The sequence below is a fragment of the Martes martes genome, assembly GCF_963455335.1.
Source record: "Martes martes genome assembly, chromosome: 7".
NCBI classification, from domain to species: Eukaryota; Metazoa; Chordata; class Mammalia; order Carnivora; family Mustelidae; genus Martes; species Martes martes.
In genome coordinates this window covers 30156180-30179142 of record NC_137894.1, presented here as the reverse complement: position 1 = coordinate 30179142, position 22963 = coordinate 30156180, and the positions used below count along the sequence as shown (strand labels likewise).

The 22963-nt window shown below is 42.2% G+C and overlaps 1 protein-coding gene across 3 annotated transcripts in view; it reads right to left on the bottom strand.

Annotated features, from left to right (window-relative positions):
* Positions 1 to 22229, bottom strand: part of SIN3A (SIN3 transcription regulator family member A) — a 67889-nt gene extending 45660 nt beyond the window's left edge. For 2 of the 3 annotated variants that reach the window (XM_080808735.1, XM_080808737.1), the window contains exons 1-3: positions 22106 to 22229; positions 4905 to 5126; positions 991 to 1167 (exon numbers count right to left, since the gene is read on the bottom strand). In XM_080808735.1, the coding sequence (XP_080664861.1) occupies positions 991 to 1167; positions 4905 to 5093 (366 nt within the window). In that variant the 5' untranslated portion in view covers positions 5094 to 5126; positions 22106 to 22229. Of the gene's footprint in view, positions 1 to 990; positions 1168 to 4904; positions 5127 to 15715; positions 15729 to 22105 lie in introns of those variants that run through there. The other variant, XM_080808736.1, reaches the window with a different exon arrangement.
* Positions 22230 to 22963: the final 734 nt, after the last annotated feature.

Sequence of the window (22963 nt, the reverse complement as noted above, 5' to 3'; positions counted from 1 at the left end):
GGCGTCCCTCTTTACGGTTCTTTAATTTATATTTCTTGCCTTTGATTTGAAATTTTATATAAATGTAAAATTCAAAAACCTGAAATCTGGAACACTTACTGCAATAATCACTTATTTTGAAAAGTAACACTCAAGTAAGCAGAGAGAGGGTTAGCTGGGAACACAAGCTCTACTTCTCCACAGATGCCTCATGAATTTCAAAAGCACTGAAAACCTACAGCACATACTCAGCAGAACAGATGAAAACACTGACACTTCATTCACAATTATAGTCTTCCCCAATCTTTATAAAGGTTCCCAAAAAAGGAGCATGTGTTTTACTAAGGATGGACTTGAAGATGCCAGCCCATTCAGCCATTTATAAGCAGGGATAAAAAGATTAAATCGTAAGGTAATACTGGACCCAGTTACTGTACAGGACCGTAGCCAACCATGTGGACGTTCAAAAAAACCTTCTGCCATGCTAAGAACTGAGAGTTCAAAAGGAGGTATCCCCCAAAAATGGACTTTTTATTTCGTATGAAAACAGTCCCTGTATCCTGACACATTTGAGTACCATGCATTTATACATTCCAAAAACATTTCTTAAATGTAATTCTCTGGATAAGGCACTGATGGTAAGATGGGAAATCTAAGTAGGTTTCAAAACAAAAACAAAGTAAAACTCCTTGTGATTCAATCCCTAGTCTAGCTAGCATGTTAAAAGTTATAATGCCAGGGAGCCTGGGTGGCTCAGTCGTTGGGCGTCTGCCTTCGACTTGGGTCATGATCCCTGGGTCCTGGGATTGAGCCCCGCCTCGGGCTCCCTGCTCGGCGGAAGCCTGCTTCTCCCTCTCCCATTCCCCCTCCTTGTGTTCTCTCTCTCTCTGTCAAATAAATAAATAAAATTTAAAAAAAAAAATAAGTTATAATGCCACTAATAATAGGCTGAAGCCGATGCTTCCTGCTGAGAGAAAACTTTTTAATGGAAGAAGAGGTGCTGAAGATCACCTTAAGCCTCTGAAATTGCTGTTGTCCCTGTACTGGTGCAACTGGTGGGGTGGGATGAGCATGACCCTGGACCACCTGGCCTCCATGGGGCTGCACAGCGGCTGGGTGATGATGACTGCTATGAACCGCCGCGATGGTGGGCCCGTGACTGCCAGAGCTCTGCGGTACTGCTGAAACCTGCGGAGGACAAAATTCAGACAAGAAACTTCAAGGCTTTTGCATTCTTCCCCAGATGTATGTAAAAGACGTGCATGCGTATCTTTGCACACACACAGAGAATTACAGATCTTCCTTGGCTTACAACGGTGTTACATCCCAATAAACCGATTTTAGGCTAAAAATATCCGATGTCGAAAACGCATTTAATACAGCTACCCTATTGAAAATCATAGCTCAGCCTAGCCTACCTTAACTGTGCTTAGTATACTTACAGTAGCCACAGCTGGGCAAAATCATCTCGTACAAAGCCTATTTTATATGAAAGTGCTGAATATCTCATAGAATGTGTCGACTAGTATACTGAGAGAAAAACTGGAATGGCATAAGGGTATCAGTTATTTACTCTCATGATCGCGTGCGGGACCAGGAGCTGAGGCCGCCACCGCCCAGCACCAGGAGATTACAGTACTTCGTATTACTAGCCTAAGAAAACGTCCAGATTCAAAATTCCAAGTATGGTTTCTACTGTGTATCACTTTCACATTATCATAAAGGTGAAAAATTGGAAGTCAAGCTATCCTAAGTCAGGAACTGTCTGTCAGTAATTAAAGCCCAAATTTCCCATAAAAGGGAACTGGTGAAATGAAATCACCCATATTACAACAGAATTCTCTGCCACTATTAAAATTATATGGCTCAATACTTCTCAAACTATGTATGGCAAAGGACCTGTTTTTTCTTTTCTCTTAAATTCCAATCCATCATGGGCCACTACTTTTATAAAATACAATAAAAATGAATTACTACAGAAGTGAAATGAAAAATACGTAAGCCCATAATTTCCATTCCCACATTTTACAGATATATTACAAAATTACTATGTCCAAATCGCTGTATCTAAATATTCTCAATTTCTATATACATGTCATTATAGACTAATAAGAAAATGTATACATCAGCCATCTGTGGACTACACTTAGAAGAGCACTGATATAGATACATATCTTAACATTATAAAATGTTCATAATCTGTAAACTGAATGTATTCATGTGTTGCATACAGATTTAAACTTTTAAATATTTCTTTAGAAAAGCACATTATAAAGCAGTATCTATAAATCAATAAAAAGATTTTAAACCTTGGATGACAATGTTAGCCTTTTATCTTGTGGTAATGGGATTAGAGAAGATTTTTATTTTGCTTTGTTTATGTTGCTTATCCTTATTTTCTACTTCTATCCCCATTTGTTTATTTTGCTTATCCTTATCTGCTAAACAAAACTTTCTTCCAAACTGTTAGTGGTTTGGTCTCAGACATAATTATTTTCTACCCTTTCTCCCATCCTCTTAAAAGCTTAGAGTGAAATAAAGCACAAGCTCCTTTCCTTCCGTTTCTATTGCAAAAATGCTACGTAAAATTTCCAAAGCTTTTTTTATTTCCTATTTCAGAATTGTTAATCACCACAGAAGACAACTAAGGACAATATCCTTGATTTGCACTCTCCAAAATAAGGAGACTAAACAACATGAAACTTAATCTAAACAATGGAAGTTGTATACTACAATGTAAGACAGGATTAATTTTTTTTCAAGTCCCCACAAATTTATAAAGATTCCCCTGGACAGAGGAGAGAATGGGAAATAGACAACTACTTACAAATCCACACAAAGTATAGTGACACATTAGGAGTAAAAAGAAACTATTTAGATAATTCTGAAAGCTATAATATATCTCTACCAAGAAGGGTTATTATTCTGAGCTTCTATATTCCAACATGTATGTTTTGAACAGTTTTTTAAAAGGCTTAATTGGAGCTTACACATACTTGAGATGACTGGTTTTATGTGAGCACATCATAGTTTCTAGTATATAACAGATGCAACTATCCCAAGTATAGGAAACAGTCATCGATCTGTTCAGACACAAGTAATGACCCAAGGAAAACAGCCTTTCTTTCTTCCAAGATCTAACTTAAAGATTCACACTGCAACAGTCCTCTGACTGCAGCCCTCAGTCCCAAAGGAGGGCATGGTATTATTTCAAGGGGGATCCCTGAGAAAGAATGACACCTAAGGAATTACCATTTCCTACTTCACGTGGATTTCCCTCTTTGTTTTTCTTATAATAAATTCTGAGAAATTTATGGAGTTACGGAACTACTAGATCAAAAAGTAATTAAAAAATCTGCCACAAGTGTCAAATTGCTCTCAAGAAAGGTTACACTAGGGGCGCCTGAGTGGCTCAGTGGGTTAGGCCTCTGCCTTTGGCTCAGGTCATGATCCCGGGGTTCTGGGAGCCCGCATGGGGCTCTATGCTCCGCGGGGAGCTTGCTTCCCCCTCTCTCTGCCTGCCTCTCTGCCTACTTGTGATCTCCGTCAAATAAATAAATAAAATATATTTTAAAAAAAAGAAAGGTTACACTAATTTACGTTTCCAGTAACAGCCAGAACTTTTTAAAAGTCACTAATGAGTTAGGTTGAAGAAGGTCTCTCCAGACCAGGTAAATAAATTATAATTCAGACTGACCTAGATTGGAATATTAAAAATGTAGTTATTTCTTAAAAATTACCTAGATCTATACATATGTATTCAAGTGCAAAGCTGTCCACTATATCTTAAATGAAAAGAGCAAAGAGCAGAACAGTATATACTGTATCATTCATATTACATAAAAAGAGAAGTGTAGGTAGGCAGGTGAATACAGGTAACCTAAGAAATCATGAATGGGTTGAAGTCTGAAGGGTCAGAGAAAGAAGTCATCTTGGATCATTTAAAAAAAAAAACAACATGGTGATATTTACTTTCACAATTAAAAAGGGCAAAAAACAAATTTCCATTTCTACAAAACAGTAAACAGATAAGAGATGAAAGATCAGCACTGGTCAGGATGTGGAATGATAAATCATGTGCCCTCAAACCTGTTGAGTGGTCTGCAATAAGATAAGGAGTTTACACCTGGATGTAAACCAATTGCTTCACTTACTAATAAGCACACTATTTAATTTAGCTGCCTTTGTTTCCCCATGGCCAGACTTTTTTAAATTAAAAAAAAGTTATACATTGCTTTAAATTTTGGTGCAAGCTTATCTTGTCACGGATGGCCACTGTGAGCACCACTGCACTAGGAGAGACAGTCACAAAGCATCTTTACAACAGTAAAAATCTGGTAACAGCCTGAGAGTCCAACAAAAGAAAAATGGGTAAGTAGATAGGATATGGTCATGTAATTCACTAAAGAGTGAAAAATGACTCAAATATTTACACACAAAAATATGGGTAAGTCTTGGGAACCGCACTGAATGAAAAAAAGTGAGTTAAAGAAAAAAATATAAGGGTGCCTGCCTGGCTCAGTGGGCAGAGCATGTGACTCTTGATCTCAGGGCTGAAAGTTTGAGTCCCAAGTTGGGTGTGGAGATTACTTAAATAAAATCTTTAAGGGGCACCTGGCTAGCTCAGTCGATGGAGTATGCAACTCTTGATCTTGGGGTTGTCAGTCTGAGTCCCACACAGGGTGTAGAGATTACTTAAAAACATTTAAAAAAATAGAAATAACTAAAAAATAATAAAAAATTAAAAACCTGGGTGGTGAGTACCCAAGTATACACTGTTTTTGTTATTTGCTGTATCTTACTTACAGATATCCCATAGATGTAATTTTGTATCTAACTGGATGCTTAATCCAATATTTTTTTCACTGGACGAAATCACCAATGCTCCTCCCTTACACTAAGTCCCCCACTGCGCTCCAGCTCACCTGATAGCTGGGTGTCACGGAGTACTGAATTCCCGTGGCTGACTGCATGGTCTCGGACACTGCTTCATACACAGGAGGGGCAGGGGCAAGCACCCGGTGCTGGTGAGGAAAAGCCTCTGTGCTACCAGGGATCCGACGCTGCTGGGCCGCATACACCGGTGACTCCTGGTCATCCAAACGTCGCTTCATTCTGCGCTCATGCTCAGGGATGCACCACAAAACCTGCAGAAACCAAAAGTACCGACATGCAAACCAGTTCACACACCAATGTGATGTGTACAACAGAGGACTAGGCACCCAAATTTATTAAAAGCTCAACTCCCAAAACCAACTATTGACTTCATCCTGGAGATGATCACTGGCTAGTTTAGGTGCATGCTTGCACACACAGCTCCCACAGTGGACGGCGCTATCACAACTCAAAGACAGAAGTTTAAATAATAACACATTCTGAATTAACTTGGGACTACAGAGTCAAAAAATAACCTCCAATTTAAAAACATGAAAATATACCTTATTCTCTAGTTTTCTCCTCAAATGCCATCACTCCTAACATCAATGACATATTCACACGCTACAAAAACATTCAAGTGCTTCTTTCTAACTCCTCTCAAAACCTAGTACTATAACTGTGGTCTAATTTTTAAAATATCAATAGTTTCAACAATTAAATACAATCATGAAAGAGCAGTAGGCCAAGAGTAAGAGGACAATGGTTCTAGACTTGCCAATTTAAAGAGCTATGTACATTTCAACAACTTCCTCATTCCATGAGTTTGTTTCTCCAACTATAAAATGACAGGGTTGGAAAAGATCATCTTTAGGTTACTTCCGACTCTAACATTCCTTAACACTAAGGAGATTCCAGAATCCCTTCTTAATAATATTCCTCTGTGGAGGCAGGATGCAAAAAGTCTAGTAATATTCTGGCTAGGAATCCAGTCTGGACTTTTCGGGGCTTTTCCAACAGCCAAAGCTTCTTCAAGGTAGGGTTCTCTACAACTTTGCATTCCCTACAGTCCTACCACTTCACACACTCAAATACTGACCACGCAGAAGGGAAAGAATAAGAGTAATCGTTACTATAATAATAATTAGCATATGATGAATCCTAAACACCATTCTACACAATTTATAAATATTACTATAATCCCCACAACAACCCTATAAGCAAGGTGCTGTTATTCTCTATTTTATAAGTGAGGAAACAAACATAATGACTAAGTAAACTGCCCAAGGCTGCACAGCTAACAGGTGAATTTTATTTAGTGAACAGGTGAATCTGGTGAATTGATATTCCAGTTTTGGCTGCAGAGCTAACAGGTAAAGCTGGAATATAAATTCACCAAATCTACCTCCAGAGCCTGAATTCTTTTTTTTTTTAAGATTTTATTTATTTATTTGACAGAGAGAGAGATCACAAGTAGGCAGAGAGGCAAGCAGAGAGAGAGGAGGAGGCAGGCTCCCCGCCAAGCAGAGAGCCCGATTCGGGGCTTGATCCCAGGGCACTGGGATCATGACCTGAGCCGAAGGCAGAGGCTTTAACCCACTGTGCCACCCAGGAGCCGCTCCATTAAATTTTTAAAGTTAAAATGGTCATACCCTTTCACATAGCAATTCCACTTCCAGGTGTCTATCCTATTCATCTTACAAGTATATTTACTGCAACAAAGTATGAAAAATCTAAATGTCTACCCATAACTGAATGAACTTAATACATCCATATTGGGTAAACTATGTAGCAATTAGAAAGACTGGGGTCCCTCTATAAAGAAAGCCCTCCAAAACATACGATTAAGTGAAAAGAACAAGCTATAGAACATATACAGTGTGAGTTCAACACTCACACAGAATGTGTTCTTTAGCTTTGCGCTTCTCATTGTAAATTTTGCATCATCAGAAGGAAAAAGCTATAAACAAATATTGAACTCTAGATAAGGATACGCATGCTCAAGTACTTAAGTGAAAGTGTACTAATGTTTGAAATTTACTTTGGAATACACTGAGAAATTAGTCTGAATTAATAGATGGAAGAACAGATATATAACAAAGCAAGTACTATAAAATGGTAATGTAAAATCTAGTGTGCATATGGGTATTCACTGTAAAATTCTACCAACTTTGCTGTGTATCTGAAATTGTTTTTTTTCTTTTTTTTAAGATTTTATTTATTTATTTGACAGAGATCACAAGTAGGCAGAGAGGCAGGCAGAGAGAGAGAGGGGGAAGCGGGCTCCCCACTGAGCAGAGAGCCCGATGTGGGGCTCAATCCCAGGACCCTGGGATCATGACCCAAGCTGAAGGCAGAGGCTTTAACCCACTGAGCTAACCAGGCACCCCTGAAATTGTTCTTAATAAAATGTTGGGAGGAAAGGCTAACAATACAAACCAGCTCATGAGCGGTACAAGTAAGTACTATAAATTTGGTAAGGAGTAGAAATGTGTATACTGGAAAAAACTCTACAGAGAAGGTAAATGTTTGGTTATATCCTGAAAATCAGAAATGAATTAGGGCATGGAGGTACACAGGATGAGATTAAAATATTACAGTAACTTTGGACGTACAGGTGATAACAAGCCATTTACAGCCTTTGCCAATTCATTTACTCCACAAATAATTCCCAAGAATCTACACATGCCAGACACTGTGCTTTATGCGGGGGACCAGTACTGAACAGGACAGATTTCCTGCCCCACAACTAAGTCTTCCAAAAATGACTGCTGTTAAGTCAATGTGCTCCTCCCAAAAGTTCTGTCAGATGGGCACACCCAGAACTTTTATTTAGAGGGAAAGGGATACTCAAAAGAAATTAAGTGACTTGTTCAAGGTCACATGGCAAGGAGCTAGACTCTTTCTCCTTGGAATGCATGACCAATCTGGAGTAGAAATACTGGACAGACAATAGTATCCTTGCTTGTAGAGAGGTCAGTGAAATTCCAGACTATCAGTATTCGAATGCCAAATAATGGAGCCACAAGAGTCAGACACAAAGCTATTTTCAAGCCCTGCTTCAGCTGACAGATTTTCATCCGCCACTATACTATGGCCTCCAACTGTTTCAGATTTGGAGCTTACACTATTATCAGAATTTTAGTCTATGAAGATAGAATTTAAACAAGGAAACAAGGAGAAAAAAAGCACTTTGAGAGACAGAAATTAGTGAAGAAGGACTAACGTGAACAAACAATGGCAGTGGAACACTTAAAAAGTCATCTGGCCATATGTTATAATAAAAAGTGGGAATAGCTCCAAATCATCATGCAAAGAAATCATAATTCCCAAATAAAGCAAGCAGAGCAGGATAATTCTGATATTGCAGGTTAGTCTTCTGGAATAGGACAGAACCACTGGTAAGCCACTGTGTCACATTTCAGACAAATTTTAGAAGGGCAGAAGTAAAAGCTAACCCTTTCAGAACAATAAATATAAAAACCAATTTTCTAGTTCTACACCTAAAATGTCTTTCATTATAGTAAAAATTTGGCCTCTTAGAAATCCAGACAGTTCTCCATGATATTAAAATCAAAATGGAAAATCCAATTTTCAAGAACCTTATCTTTTCATTTAGATTAAATTTTACAAATTAGGGGCAGCACCTGGGTGGCTCAATAGGTTAAGCATCCGACACTTGATCTCAGCTCAGGTCCTGATCTCAGGGTTGTGAGATCAAGCCCTGCTTTATTTGTTTATAAAAGTAAGGAATAAGTAACAAATAAATTCCATAAACTAGCTTAAATAGAGATAACAGAATTAAGAAAGTAAGAGAGTGTACGAACAAACTAAATTGCTCTATTATGGAGGCTTTTAAGAATACAACTTTCTTTTTGAAATGCATTTAATTTATGGTTGACCCTTTATAGTGCCTCTTAATTTTGTACTGTTATTCTAAATTAGACACATTTTTAAGTTCCTTTATTTATGTAATTTAAAAAATCCTCCGAAATTGTTCTCTTATTTGTGGTCAGATCACATAAAATCATATTAAAATGTGTCCTGGTCAGTTTACATCAATAAATACTGTGGAAAGATGGAAAGTTTCTCTTCAAAAGCAAATAAATTCTTATCAAAGCATATACTGAAATGTAATCATGTACTTCAATCCAGTGCAACTGCCCACCAGTCAATCTCAAAACCTGTCCGAAAAACCACTTTTGGAGGGGGGGCACCAGGGTGGTGCAGTCAGTTAAGCATTTAATTCTTGGTTTCAGCTCAGGTCCTGATCTCAGAGTTGTGAGGTCAAGCCCTGCATCAGGCTCTGCACTCAGCACAGAGTCTGCTTAAGACCCCCTCTCCCTCTGCCCTGCCCCTGTGTGCCCTCACACACTCTCCCTCTCAAATAAAAATCTTAAAAAAAAAAAAAAAAAAAAAAAATCCACTTCTGGATTTAAATCTGCTAGAAAAGGAAAAGTATCCCAAAATAAATGAAAAATGCAATCTATTTAATTTTCCATTTTATACAAAATAATAGCTCCACAAAATAAACAACCCGTTCTTCTTAAAACACAAGATCTAATAATACCCAAGCACCCTGCATCAGTTTTACATTCTTCTAATGAAGTGGGCCTTAACCAGGAGAGTTTGCCAGCCCCCCACCCACCTCTCCCACCCTCCACCAGCACATCTGTCAATGTCAGAAGCCATTTTTGGTTGTCACAGTTAGGGAAGAAGAGTACAATTGACATCTCATGAATTCCCAAACATCCTAAAATGCACAGGATAATCCCCCACAACAAATAATTATTTGGCCAAAACCTAATATAATGCTAACCCCATTTGGTACAAACCTTTTGTGAGCTTTGGTGGGATTATGTCATACTGTGGTATGACAACAATTTTTGCCAAAGTAGCTCAGAACAGTCATCTTGGTTGTTCAAAATATATCACTGCCTTTTTTTTCTTTAGGTTTTATTTATTTATTTGACACAGAGACAGAGAGAGAGAGAGAGATCACAAGTAGGCAGAGAGGCAGGAAGAGAGACAGGGGGAAGCAGGCTTCCTGCTGAGCTGAGAGCCCGATATGGGGCTTAATCCCAGGACCCTGAGATCATGACCTGAGTGGAGGGCAGAGGCTTAACCCAATGAGTCACCCAGGTACCCCATCACTGCTTTTTTAATGACATGTGATTTACCTTGAACCCTTGCTGTATCAGAAAAACTTATTTAGCATTTGGGTGAAAAACAACTTTATTAGAAACTTTAGTAAGAATTTAAATAGCACGGGGGCCTAGGTGCATCCAGGTGGCTCAGTCGGTTGGCCATTGGACTCCGGATTTCTGATACTCTCCTTCTGCCCCTTCTGACTAATCCCCCCCCCACCCCACTCACACAAGCGCCTGTGCACACACGCTCTCTCTAAATTAAATAAATAAATCTAAAAAAAAAAAGCGTGCCTGGGTGGTTCAGTCGGTTAAGCGTCTGACTTTTGATTTCAACTGGGGCCATGATCTTAGGGTTGTGAGATCAAGCCCCAGGTTGACCTCCACACTCAGCAGGGAATCTGCTTGAGATTCTCTCTCTCCCCCTGTCCATCTATCCCTCCCCCATCTCTAAAATAAAAATAAATACATTTTCTTAAAAAGAATTTACATAGGGGTACCTGAGTGGCTCAGTTGGTTAGTGTCTGCCTTTGGCTCAGGTCATAATCCCAGGGTCCTGGGATCAAGTCCCACACTGAGCTCCCTTCTTAGCAGGGAGCCTACTTCTTCCTCTCCCGTTCCCCCTGCTGTGCTCTCTGTCAAATAAATAAATAAAATCTTAAAGAAAAAAAAAGAACTTAAATATCAAATCCTAATTTTTATTTCCTACTTCCCTGGTTTTGAATATATAAATACCCAAAACAGTTAGTATCCTTTAAAATGCAACTGACTGGGGTGCCTGGGTGGCTCAGTGGGTTAAAGCCTTTGCCTTTGGCTCAGGTCATGATCCCAGGGTCCTGGGATCAAGCCCCACATTGGGCTCTCTGCTCAGCAGGGAATCTGCTTCTCCCTCTTCCTCTGCTCCTCTCCCTGCTCATGCTCTCTTCCCAAATAAATCAATACAATCTTTAAAAAAAAATGAATCAGCAGTAGCTTGTAATGAATAAAGCTACGTCTGTTGCAAAAATATCCGTAAGAAGAAGAAATGACAAGGACAGAAAACTTCAACTGAGCGGCACCTGGGTGACTCAGTGGGTTAAGCCTCTCCTTAGGCTAAGGTCATGATCCCAGGGTCCTGGGATTGCATGCAGCTCTCTGCTCAGCAGGGAGCCTGCTTCCCCCCCTCTCTCTGCCGGCCTCTCTGCCTACTTGTGATCTCTGTCAAATAAATAAATAAAACCTTTAAAAATAAAAAAAATAAAATGCAACTGACAAGTCACCAAGTATCACACATGAGGTTGGAACATAGCCATTCTGTAAATTCTGATTTCAGATACGTCTCTAGTAAAGTTCTAGCTTATCACCACTTTGGGATTTTTTTTCTTTTTTTGTACCACCATACACAATACTTTGAAAATTTAATTCTTAATTTTATTGGCAAGGACAATCATCTTCTTTGCTCCACAGCTGCAAGCATTCTCAGTTTTAGGATAATAAACACCAATTAGAATGATCTATCCAATGTTGTTTTTTCATTTCTATATCCTGTTTCCTTCCAATCACTTCTGTACACCTGCCTTTAGCAAATGTCCACTCACAGGTCAGTTTCAGTGCATAAACATTCTAGAAGATGAAAGAACGCAATCATATACCCTTTTAGCAAATTGAAATGGTTTTGATTCACGTTAAAACACTTCATTCTGAAGTCCTTCCTGCTGAACGAATACCTGGATGATATCATTATTTCTTACCCACCCCTCAAAAATACATGGTGTATGTGTTACGTTCTTCATTCTGAGAAAATTCATCATATTGTCACCTAAAGACTACACAGTCTGCAAAGAGGTGCAGTCACTTTTACCACCATCACCCCAGTCTAGCCGGCTGCTGTCTGCTGGACTGTGTCCGTCTACTAGCTCCTCTGATACCTGTGAAGGGTCTTCCTCTGTTTTTATTTCTCTTTGCCATTACAGGAGGCAAAAAAATGAAAGATTACCAAATACGTTCCCTGAAAGCTTAAAAAAGTTGTAAAAAATAGTATAAAAAATGGTCATATACCTTTCACTCAGATTCCCCAGATGCTAATGTCTTACAGACTGTTTAAGATGGTATCTCCCAACTTTCTGTACACCATGTTGGAAGATGCTGTAATGCTTCAGGCAAAGCAGGAAGAAAACTGAAGTGTATAGTGATGACTTATTTTACCACTGCATTATCCTTCTAGGCAATGCCATCATTCTTCCCTTTTCTTATTATTTTAGTCCTTTTTAGCATAATAGGGAATAACTGATGAGCAATGATGAAATAATTCCTAGGATGATGAAATACCAAAATGTTTCAAGCTATAGGAAAACAAGATCATTAAGATCCCATAATATAGGGACGTCTGGGTGGCTTAGTCAGTTAAGAGTCTGTCTTTGGGGGCGCCTGAGTGGCTCAGTGGGTTGAAGCCTCTGCCTTCAGCTCAGGTCATGATCCCAGGGTCCTGGGATTGAGCCCCGCATCGGGCTCTCTGCTCGGCGGGGAGCCTGCTTCCCTTCCTCTCTCTGCCTGCCTCTCTACCTACTTGTGATCTATCTGTCAAATAAATACATGAAATCTAAAAAAAAAAAAAAAGAAGAAAAGAGTCTGTCTTCAGCTTGGGTAGTGATCCCGAGGTCCTGGGATCAAGTCCCATGTTGGGATTCCTGCTCAGTGGGGAGCCTGCTTCTCCCTCTGCTGCTCCCCCTGCTTGTGCTCTCTCTGGCAAATAAATCAATAAAATTTTTAAAAATCCCATAATATAGTTCAGATGTATAAATGGTAATAGCTAAAATGAGTTTATCTCATTAAAATGAAAATAAGTAAATTCTCTCTTTGGTATAAAACAGACTGAACATAAATAACAGAAGATAAGCTAGCTACAGCTATGAAGAAAGCATTGTAATTATGACCTGAGGAGTGCTTGGGTGGCTCAGTCAGTTAAGCATCCAATTCCTAATTTTGGCTTAGGTCATGATCGCAGGATCATGAGATCAAGCCCCCACTTTGAGCCCCATGCTAAGTGTGGAACCTGCTTACAATTCTCTCTCTTGCCCTCTCCCTATACCCCTCCCCACCTCACACTCTCTTGCTCTCTCTTGAAAAAGAATAGGACTTGAGACAGTTAACAGGACAGGTAGATGTGTCACTTAACCTCATCCTGTATTTACTCTATTAGCTATTTGCCCCCACACAGGCCTGGGCACATATACCTTTACCAGCTTTGTATTCTCCCCTGTGCATAGCATACAGTCTTGCCTATGGCAAAATTCAAATCACTCACTCATTCATACATGCACCCTCTAATATTTATTGAGCACATAGTACGTCCCAGGCATTCTTCCTGGAGCTAGGGAAATAGCAGTAAACCAAAAAGTCTCCTCCTTCATGAAGTTTACATGAAGAGGGAGAAAAAGACAGTACACAAGGTGTTCAGAACACTAGACAGGGACAAGCACTAAGAAGAAAAAGAGAAGGGTTTTTGAAATTTTACATAAGAGTGACCAAAGAATACCTCACTGATACAGTAACTTTTGGGTAAAAGAAGTGGAGAGCTAACCATGTGGAAATCAGTGAGGAAGAATTACAGGCAGAAGGAAAAGGAAATGCAAAGACCCTGATGCATATATGCGCTTAATATTTTCCAAGAATAGCAAAAAGGCTGTATAACTGAAACAGAATGAAGGAAAAAACAGACAGATAGAAAATGTAGTCAGAGAGGTAATGGGGTTGGGGACAGTGGGTAAGGAGCATACTGTGTTTGTTCTCAGAAGTCATAATGAGGATTCAAGCTTAATCACCAGACTGACCTGGGAAGCCACTGGTGGGTTTCAAGCAGAAAAGTGACATGGTCTGAGTTACATTTTAAAACACTCACTTGGACTGTTGTGCTAAGAACAGCCCAAGTGGGGCTGAATAACAAAGCAGAGGGAACAGTTAAGGTAACTGAAACAATCCAAGCTAGAGATGTACTTACATTCACTGCTATAGTTGGGAGTAGGGTGGTGGTAGTGGTATTTAGTGATCAAATTCTGGGTAGTATTTTGAATATAGAGCAAAAAGGATTTACTGAAGATCAAATACAAATAAGACAGAAAAAAAGAGGTCAAAATGCCTATTAAATATCCAAGAGGAAATATGAAGTGGGCCACAGGTTATGCTCATCTATAGTACAGGGGAGAGGTTCGCAATTAGAGAAAGCTGGGAGTTATCAGCATTGTTTGGATTTTAGAAAGGTGAGAGTATACAAGGTAACTCTCCTTAACTAAGCACATTCCCATCTCTGCACCATGTGAGATAGCCTAGACCGGGCTGGTGGTCCTTAATCAGTTGTGGAACCAAACTTACGAAACAAACATAAAAATTCTTATGCTTCAGAACTGCAGATAGGGATTATAGACATATATGTATCTTTCATTAGCCCACCAGTCTGCGAGGATATCATATCAGCAGGACTGAGGAAGTGCCCACAGCCATGATGCTCTTAAGTACAAATAACATGCAGACACACAAGACAGAAAGGTGGTGAGTAGTACAAAAACAAAAGAAGGGGGGCGCCTGGGTGGCTCAGACGGTTGGGCCTCTGCCTTTGGCTTGGGTCATGGTCTCAGGGTCCTGGGATCGAGCCCCGCATCGGGCTCTCTGCTCAGCGGAGAGCCTGCTTCCCCTTCTCTCTCTGCCTACTTGCGATCTCTCTCTCTGTGACAAATAAATAAATAAAGTCTTTAAAAAGAAAACACACACACAAAAGAAGGGAAGGGCAAAAAAAGAGATGTATGCCTTCGAAACTGCTACTAATAACTGCTTAACTTTGAAGCCATTTGCAACTAAAGAGATGTAGTTAACAAACTTTAAAACGCAATTTGAGTTCAGTTTGTATACTTTTTTATCACCTATTATGTGCCAATATCATCCTAGGCACAGAGGCTATCACGAAAATTAAGTTCCAGCCTAGATGGGCTAAGTTAGTGGTGCAGCTCTTGCTGAAGAAAACCAGTTGCCCCACAAATGTATAGGGGCAAAAACCTCTATACGTTTGATTATATTTGACAACAAATCTCACAAGGCATGTCTTCTGAAGAAAGAGACCCCAAAATAAAATTACATAATTAAAGGAAGCCAAGGTCTTCTGGTATTTTTAATATATTGTTAAAAGACAATTAAGACAGATTACTGTCTAAATATAATTAGAATTTACACTTAGGGGTGCCTGGGTGGCTCAGCTGGTTACACACCGGACTCTGGATTTTGACTCAGGTCATGATCTCAGGATCATGGGATCAAGCCCCACATTGGGCTCTGTGCTGAGCCGAGTCTCCTTGTCCCTCTCCCTCTTCTCCTCCCTCGCCCACCCCTGCTCTTTCTCTCTCAAATAAATAAAATCTTAAAACAAAAAAAGTGGCAGGAGACACCTGGGTGGCTCAGTCAGTTAAACATCCAACTCTTGATCACAGCTCAGGTCTTGATCTCCAGGTTGTGAGTTCACACCCCACATCGGAGGGAACCTACCTTTAAAAAAAAAAAAAAAAAAGTGGCACAAACCCAAAATTCTTTGAAATGTTTGTAAACAAGATAAAGCAATAATGGCAGAATACACTATCCTGCTGGGTACGCTGCTGAATAACCTTAACCTTAACAAGAAAGAATCCAGAATTATTACTTGAGCTGTAACTAGAAAAAGATAAAAATCCCAAGATATTACTTCTACTACTCACTTACTGAGGTAGAACTAGGAAGGCACGTGAAGGAAAGGAAGTATTAGGAAACAATAGCTGGCCATATTAACATATCTTGAGCTTCACATGGTAGCAGTAACATATGTGCCAAGTCCATAATTTCTTCACTATGATTCTTATTCTTAAACACCTTCCAAAGCAGTAGAAGCAATCAGGTCTGTAAACTGAAGAGAACAGGATTCACAAACTCTAGAAGAGACTACAATTCATGTGTGAATTTCAACATAATGCTACTCTTTCTTTTCTGGGGGTACTCGGAGATGTCTAAGTTCATCCATTCAACGACCTGCTTCAACTGGATCTATGATTTCAAGCTTCATCCTCCTGCTGCTCATTCAGTGTCGTCTCCTCCTCCACCCCAAAAGTAGGGTCTCCCTCCTCTGAATTCCTTTCAGCTCTCTATAGTTGACTCTTATGGCACTCAATCTCCACTGATGTGTAATAAAATCATCATGTGAATATCTGCCTTTCTTTGTAAGAACGTAAACTTTTCTGGGACAAAGACCATTCCTGTGTCAGCCCAGGGCTACTTAAGAAGGTGGTCAAGAAATGGGTGTTGACCCAGTTCCCCTTTAGAATCAGAGTTCCAATCTTTTCCCTCAGGGCTGCTTTCAAAAGCACAATGCTGGGTCCTCAAAAAATTAAACACAGAATTATCATTTGATCCAGCAATTCCACTTCTGAGTATATACCCAAAAGAATTCAAAGCACGTACTTGAAGAGGTATTTATACATCCACGTTCTTCGCAGCATTATTCACAATAGCCAAGAGGTGGAAACAAGCCAAATGCCCACCGATATGTGAATCACCAAAAGGTGATATACATATAATGGAATATTATTCACCGTTAAAAAGGAAGGTAATTCTGACATGTGCTACAAGAGGGATAAACCCTTGAGGACATTATTCTAAGTGAAATAAGCCAGACACAAAAGGAAAATTACTATAGGACTCCACTTAAATATCAAGAACCTAGAGTAGTCAAATTCACACAAACATAAAGTAGAATAGTTGTTGCTAGGGGCTGGGGAGAGATTTAAAGGGCCTGTTGTTGGGGTGCCTGGGTGGTTCAGTGGATTAAGTGACCAACTTTTGATTTCAGTTCAGGTCATGATCTCAGGGTCCTGAGATCGATCCCCACAAAGGGCTCTGCACTCAGTCGGGAATCTGTCTCTCTCTTTCCCTTCCTCTCCCTCTGCCCCCCCACCTCATGCACATACTCATGAGCTAAAATTATAAAATGCTTATAGATAGATAGATAGATAAAGGAGCTGTTGTTTGGTGGGTACAGAGTTTCAGTTTGGAAAGATGAAAAAGTTCTGGATGGATAGTTGTAATGGTTGCACAACAAAGTGAGTGTACTTAATGCCACTGAACTGTACACTTAAAAATAGCTGAAATGGTAAATTTTGTTACATATGTTTTACCTCATATATTTACATATGTTTTACCTCAATTGTTTTTAAAAGCACACTGCTCCTTCACTGTTTACTATCCTTAGACCAGATACAAATGAAGTGTAGAATTAAGAGCAGGGACTCTGGAACCAGAACACCAGGGTTCACACCTATCATGGCCACTTACCACAGTTCTAACCTCTCTGTATCACTGTTTCTTCATCTTTAAAACATGGACTTCATCGTACCCACTAGACAAGGTTATCATGAAGATTAAATGGATTAATAAATGTACAGTGCCTAACTCAGTGCCTGGGACATAATGGCTCAATAAATGGAAGTTCTTACTGGGGTGTGTGGGTAGCATAGTCGCTTAAGACTCCCACTCTTGGGGTGCCTGGGTGGCTCAGTCGTTGACTGTCTGCCTTTGGCTCGGGTCAAGATCCCGGGATCCTGGATCAAGCCCCGCATCGGGCTCCCGGCTCAGAGGGAAGCCTGCTTCTCCCTCTCCCACTCCCACTGCTTGTGTTCCCTCTCTCGCCGTGTCTCTCTCTCTCTCTCTCTCTCTCTGTCAAATAAATAAATAAATAAATCTTAAAAAAAAAAAAAAAAAAGCCTCCCACTCTTGGTTTGGGCTCAGGTCCTGATCTCAATCTGAGCTGGTGCACAGTCTGCTTGAGATTCTCTCTCCCTCCCTGTCTGCCCCGCCAGTTCGTGTGCGCGTGCTATCTCTTTCTAGGATAAATAAATAAATCTTTATTTTTTAAATTTTTTTAAAAATAAGTCTTTAGGGGTACCTGGGTGGCTCAGTGCATTAAGCCTCTGCCTTTGGCTCAGGTCATGATCTCAGGGTCCTGGGATCGAGCCCCGCATCAGGCTCTCTGCTCAGCGGGGAGCCTGCTTCCCTCTTTCTCTCTGCCTGCCTCTCTGCCTACTTGTGATCTCTCTCTGTCAAATAAATAAATAAAATCTTTAAAAAATAATAAAAACAGGGACGCCTGGGTGGCTCAGTGGGTTAAGCCTCTGCCTTCGGCTCAGGTCATGATCTCAGGGTCCTGGGATCGAGCCCCGCATCGGGCTCTCTGCTCAGCAGGGAGCCTGCTTCCTCCTCTCTCTCTCTCTGTCTGCCTCTCTGCCTGCTTGTGATCTCTGTCAAAAAAATAAATAAAATCTTAAAAAAAAAAAAAAATAATAATAATAAAAACAAATCTTTAGAAAAAAATGAAAGTCAGGGCGCCTGGGTGGCTCAGTTGGTTGAGTGACTGCCTTCAGCTCAGGTCATGATCCCAGACTTCCAGGATCGAGTCCCGCATCGGGCTCCCAGCTCTTTGGGGAGTCTGCTTCTCCCTCTGATCTCCTCCTCTCTCATGCTCTCTCTCACTCATTCTCTCTCAAATAAAGAAATAAAATTAAAAAAAAAAAAAAAAAAAAAGAAGGCAACATCTTAAAAAAAAAAAAAGAAAGTCATTTTTCAAGCAGAGGGTACAGTTTTAAAAAGCATGTTAATAGGGCGCCTGGGTGGCTCAGTTGGTTAACCGGCTGGCTCTTGACTGCAGCTCAGGTCATGATCTCAGGGTCCTGGGATGGAGCCCCAGCAATAGGTTCTGTGCTCAGGGGGGAGTCTGCTTTAGGATTCTCTCTCTCCCTCTATGCCTGCCCCCACTGCACTGCCCCACCCACCTTGCGCATGTACATTCTCTCAAATAAATCTCTTTTTAAAATATAAAAAGCGGGGCGCCTGGGTGGCTCAGTGGGTTAAGCCTCTGCCTTTGGCTCAGGTCATGATCTCAGGGTCCTGGGATTGAGCCCCGCATCCGACTCTCTGCTCAGCAGGGAGCCTGCTTCCCCCTTCTCTGCCTGCCTCTCTGCCTACTTGTGATCTGCCAAATAAATAAATAAATAAATAAATCTTTAAAAATTTGTTTTAAATTAAAAAAAATAAAAAGCATGTTAACTATCATTTTTAGGAGAATCTACAGAAAAGTAAACCTTAACAACTCTTAGTAGTATTACTCAGAAGAGGGAGAAAGCCTTTTAATTTTTTTAAAGACTTTATTTGTCAGAGAGAGTGAGCAAGAGCAAGAGAGGGCAAGCAGCAGGCAGAGGGAAAGGCAGGCTCCCTGCCCAGGAAGAAGCCCGATGCCAGACTCGATCCCATGACCCTAGATCATGACCTGAGCCAAAAACAGACCCCCAACTGAGCTACGCAGGCAGCCCCAGAAAGCCTTTTAAAGCACTTCACTAGGGGGACCCAGGTGGCTCAGTTTTGCTCAGGTCATGATCCCAGGGTTCTCGCTGAACCACGCATAGGGCTCCCTGCTCAGCCAGAACCCTGCTTCTCCCTCTCCCACTTCCTCTGCTTGTGTTCCCTCTCTTGCTGTCAAATAAATAAATAAAATCTTTTAAAAAATAAATAAATAAAGCACTTAACTAGATTACTGAATGACAGGGACATAATCTTTTAATTCGACTAAAATTCGCAGCCATTAACATCCACCTTGAAAAGATCTCCAGTTATCTTGTCTGTATTTCAGATGTAAACAGACTAAGCTTTGCCAATAATCTTATCAAATTACTACACACCTCTTTCCTTAACAAATAAGAAAACAATCTTACTCCACGGGTAAAACCGTCTTAATTACAAAATGCCAATCTAGGATCTTAACTCTGACAAAACTATAGTATATATCATACTGATATTTGGAGAGGTAAAAATCATTTATAAAAACTTTCCTAATATAGTATATTCAGGTTCTTACTTGAATCCTTAAAGCATATCTGGGACTTCTGACCCTGGTGCCCCAAGAGACAACATACTAAGGGCATGATTTAGGTCTTCCGTGTTTCCCAGCAGACAGCACTGCAAATGGTGGGAACAACTATGTGTTGACCAAATCTTCCTCAGTGGTAGACTGTACTATCATCACTATCTTTGGCAATCTATAACATCAGAAAAAACACCCAGGCTTTCTGTCTCCACACCAATTCTACCACAGTCACAACTGCTCAAATGAAAAAGCTAACTGTGCCATTGCTACTTCCTTAACTGAGATGGGACTTACTCTCTTCTCATGAATATGGGCCAGGACATCAAGCTCTCAGTCCCAACTGAACAAAGCACAAATCCAGAATTTAACTTTAGTTCAGGTATCAGCCAGAGGGCTTGCTCAGATATTATTCTATAAATATATTCCTCCGCATTTATTTTCTCGTGTAAAAATATAAAAAACACGTAATTTCTCTTAAGAAAAAAGAATATCAATTCAAAGCAAAAAACTCACTTAAAATCATTCATTATGGGGCACCTGGCTGGCTCAGCCAGAAGACCATGCGACTCTTGTCTCCTGAGCTCAAGCCCCATGCTGGGTGTAGAGATTACTTTAAAAAAAAAATTTTTTTTTAAATTAAATAGTTCATTAAACATGAAACGTCCTAAGGCAACTCCCCAATACAGGTCGGAGGGCAATGCTAAGAAAGTCACATCACAAAACTGCATTAGTCCTCGACTTCACCCTCTGTTAACAAAACGGCAAGAACTCTGTTTTACAGAATATAAACAGAAATAGTCTTGATGTTCTAACAGAATTATACAAAACCAGAAGAGGAGGTTTTTCAAGAATACCTAGTTACCTAAATTGCAACTTATTTCTTTGTGAAATTAAGCTCACATAGCACAACCACCTGTATGTACAATGGAAGCATTCAAAAATGTAATAGCTGAAGAAATCAGAGTATTTTATTCAGAATTTTTTTTAAATCACCATCTTTTATGAACACATCGTTTTAAATAGTAAAATGTAAATCCAACCCTTCCTTTCCTATATCTCAGCCTAGTTAAAGACTTTTTCTGGCTAACTGGATTTGAAGTCCTAAGGCACCTAATAGTGGCCAAGTCCAACTACCCACTACCCTATTGGCTCAAAGGAAACCCCGCCCCGAACAGCCACAGTAACTGAACATCAAGGGAACTCCAAGAAAGGTTGTCCCCGGCCACATTTCTAGTCTCTGATGACTCTCCGCCCCTCCCCCCAACAATCACCGCTGCGGAAGCATGGTCACAGCACTAGCAGCCACTCCACCGCAAGACTCCAACGAAAGGACCTTGAGCACCTCGCCCCAATAATTACAATTCGGGGAGGGGGGAGTGGCAGTGACCATGCTCCCAATCTCCAAGGCTGAGCGGTGCCATCGACGCTGCGTGGAGCTAAGCAGAGACAACAGCTCTGGCACCCAGCTCGCCTGCCCCAGGCAAAAGGCATGGCCGAGCCACAGGAGTAAGTCCTGACACCTCCGCAGCTCAGAGTCGGCGGGAGCCCCTCCCACCCCACGGAGACGTAGGGCGGGGCAGATCTGGGCGCCGCGACTCCAAGCCAGACCGGACAGCGGGCTTTCCCGAACCCCGCCTCACTTGCCAAGGAGGCGGAAACCGGGGGGAAGGGGAGGACGGCCTGGGGGAGTGGCATCGCCGCTCCGTACAGCCCCTCCGGCCAACCGGATCCCGAGAAGGCGGAGGAAAGCCGACTTCACGCCCCCTCCCAGCCGCGCCCCGAAGCCACACGCGGGAGACCCCTTGCCCGTCCCCCAACCCCAGCACGCCAGGGCGCGACGGCCCAGCCGAGGCCCCGCCCACCTCGGGAAGACAGGAGGGGTGGTCGACCGCAAACAGCACTTAGCCAGGGCCGCCCCGCCCCTTTCTCCACAATCGCACGCGCGCGCCGGCCCCGCCCCTGAACGGCGGCGCGAGAGCCCGCCCCCTCCGCGCGCACCGGGACTACGCTCTCCTCCCCCTCCCGCACGAAGAGCTACCCCGCTCCGCCCCCCACCCCCCTCACACATCCACACACCTCCCGCCCGCCTGCTCTACGGGAAGCCGCGGAGGTCAGCCCCCCCCCCCCCAAAATACACACCCTCGAGTGCAGCGTTACCCGCCACCAGGCTCCCCGCCCCGACCCTGGCCCGGCGTGCTCTCACCGCAAAGCTGCTCCGGCCGCTCCTCTCTGCGTGTCCCTCTCGGCGTGAGCCTTGGGCTCAGCAGGGAGGCCCCGAGAACGGCGCAGGCACAGGCCCGCCGAAGCGGACTGGCAGCCTCCTCTCCGCTAACGAAACGGTCACAGGCCCCGGTGCCCAGACTGGGAAGGAGGGAGGGAGGGAGGGAGGGAAACTCCGAGGGGGGAAGGGGAGGGGGGGAAAGATGGAGAAACCGTCTCCGCCGCCTCTACCGCCGCGGCCGCTTCTCTGTTACCCGGGAAATCCCGCCCACTCCCCCGGCCCGCCCCGCAGAGGGAAGACTCAACTTCGCTCCACCACAGGCCGCATTATCCGCCCGTCAAAGGTTTAACCAATCGCTGTGCCCTGCCTGCCGGCTGCCCGCCCCTTCCCCCTCGGCTGGGAGGGGAGGGGGAGCCGCTCACCTTCTCCACGCCCCTATTGGCGGGGAGCTTCCCTAACTCAACCCCGCCTATTGGAGACGAATTGCAGAATCCCACCCCCACGCCTCAACACTATTGGAGGAAGCAGGGGAGCTCTTCACATCTCATTGGAGGACTCCACATATCCCGCCCCGTGCGGTCTCAGCCACAGGCCCAACAAGTCGGCTCCCGCCCTCGCCGGTCATCGCATTGGAAGGTAAGTAACCGATGTGGGGTAAAATGTCCGTAAGTGAGACAGACCCCGCCTCCAACCACCCGATTGGAGATCTCGGCGCCGGTAGCACCCTCCATTGGCCAGGACGCCCGTCTAGAAAGGACCTGACTCCGCCCCGTGCGAGGAGGCTGAACCTTAGCAGTCCTTTTGTGGAATGTTTACACTAGAGACTGAAGTGCAGAGAGT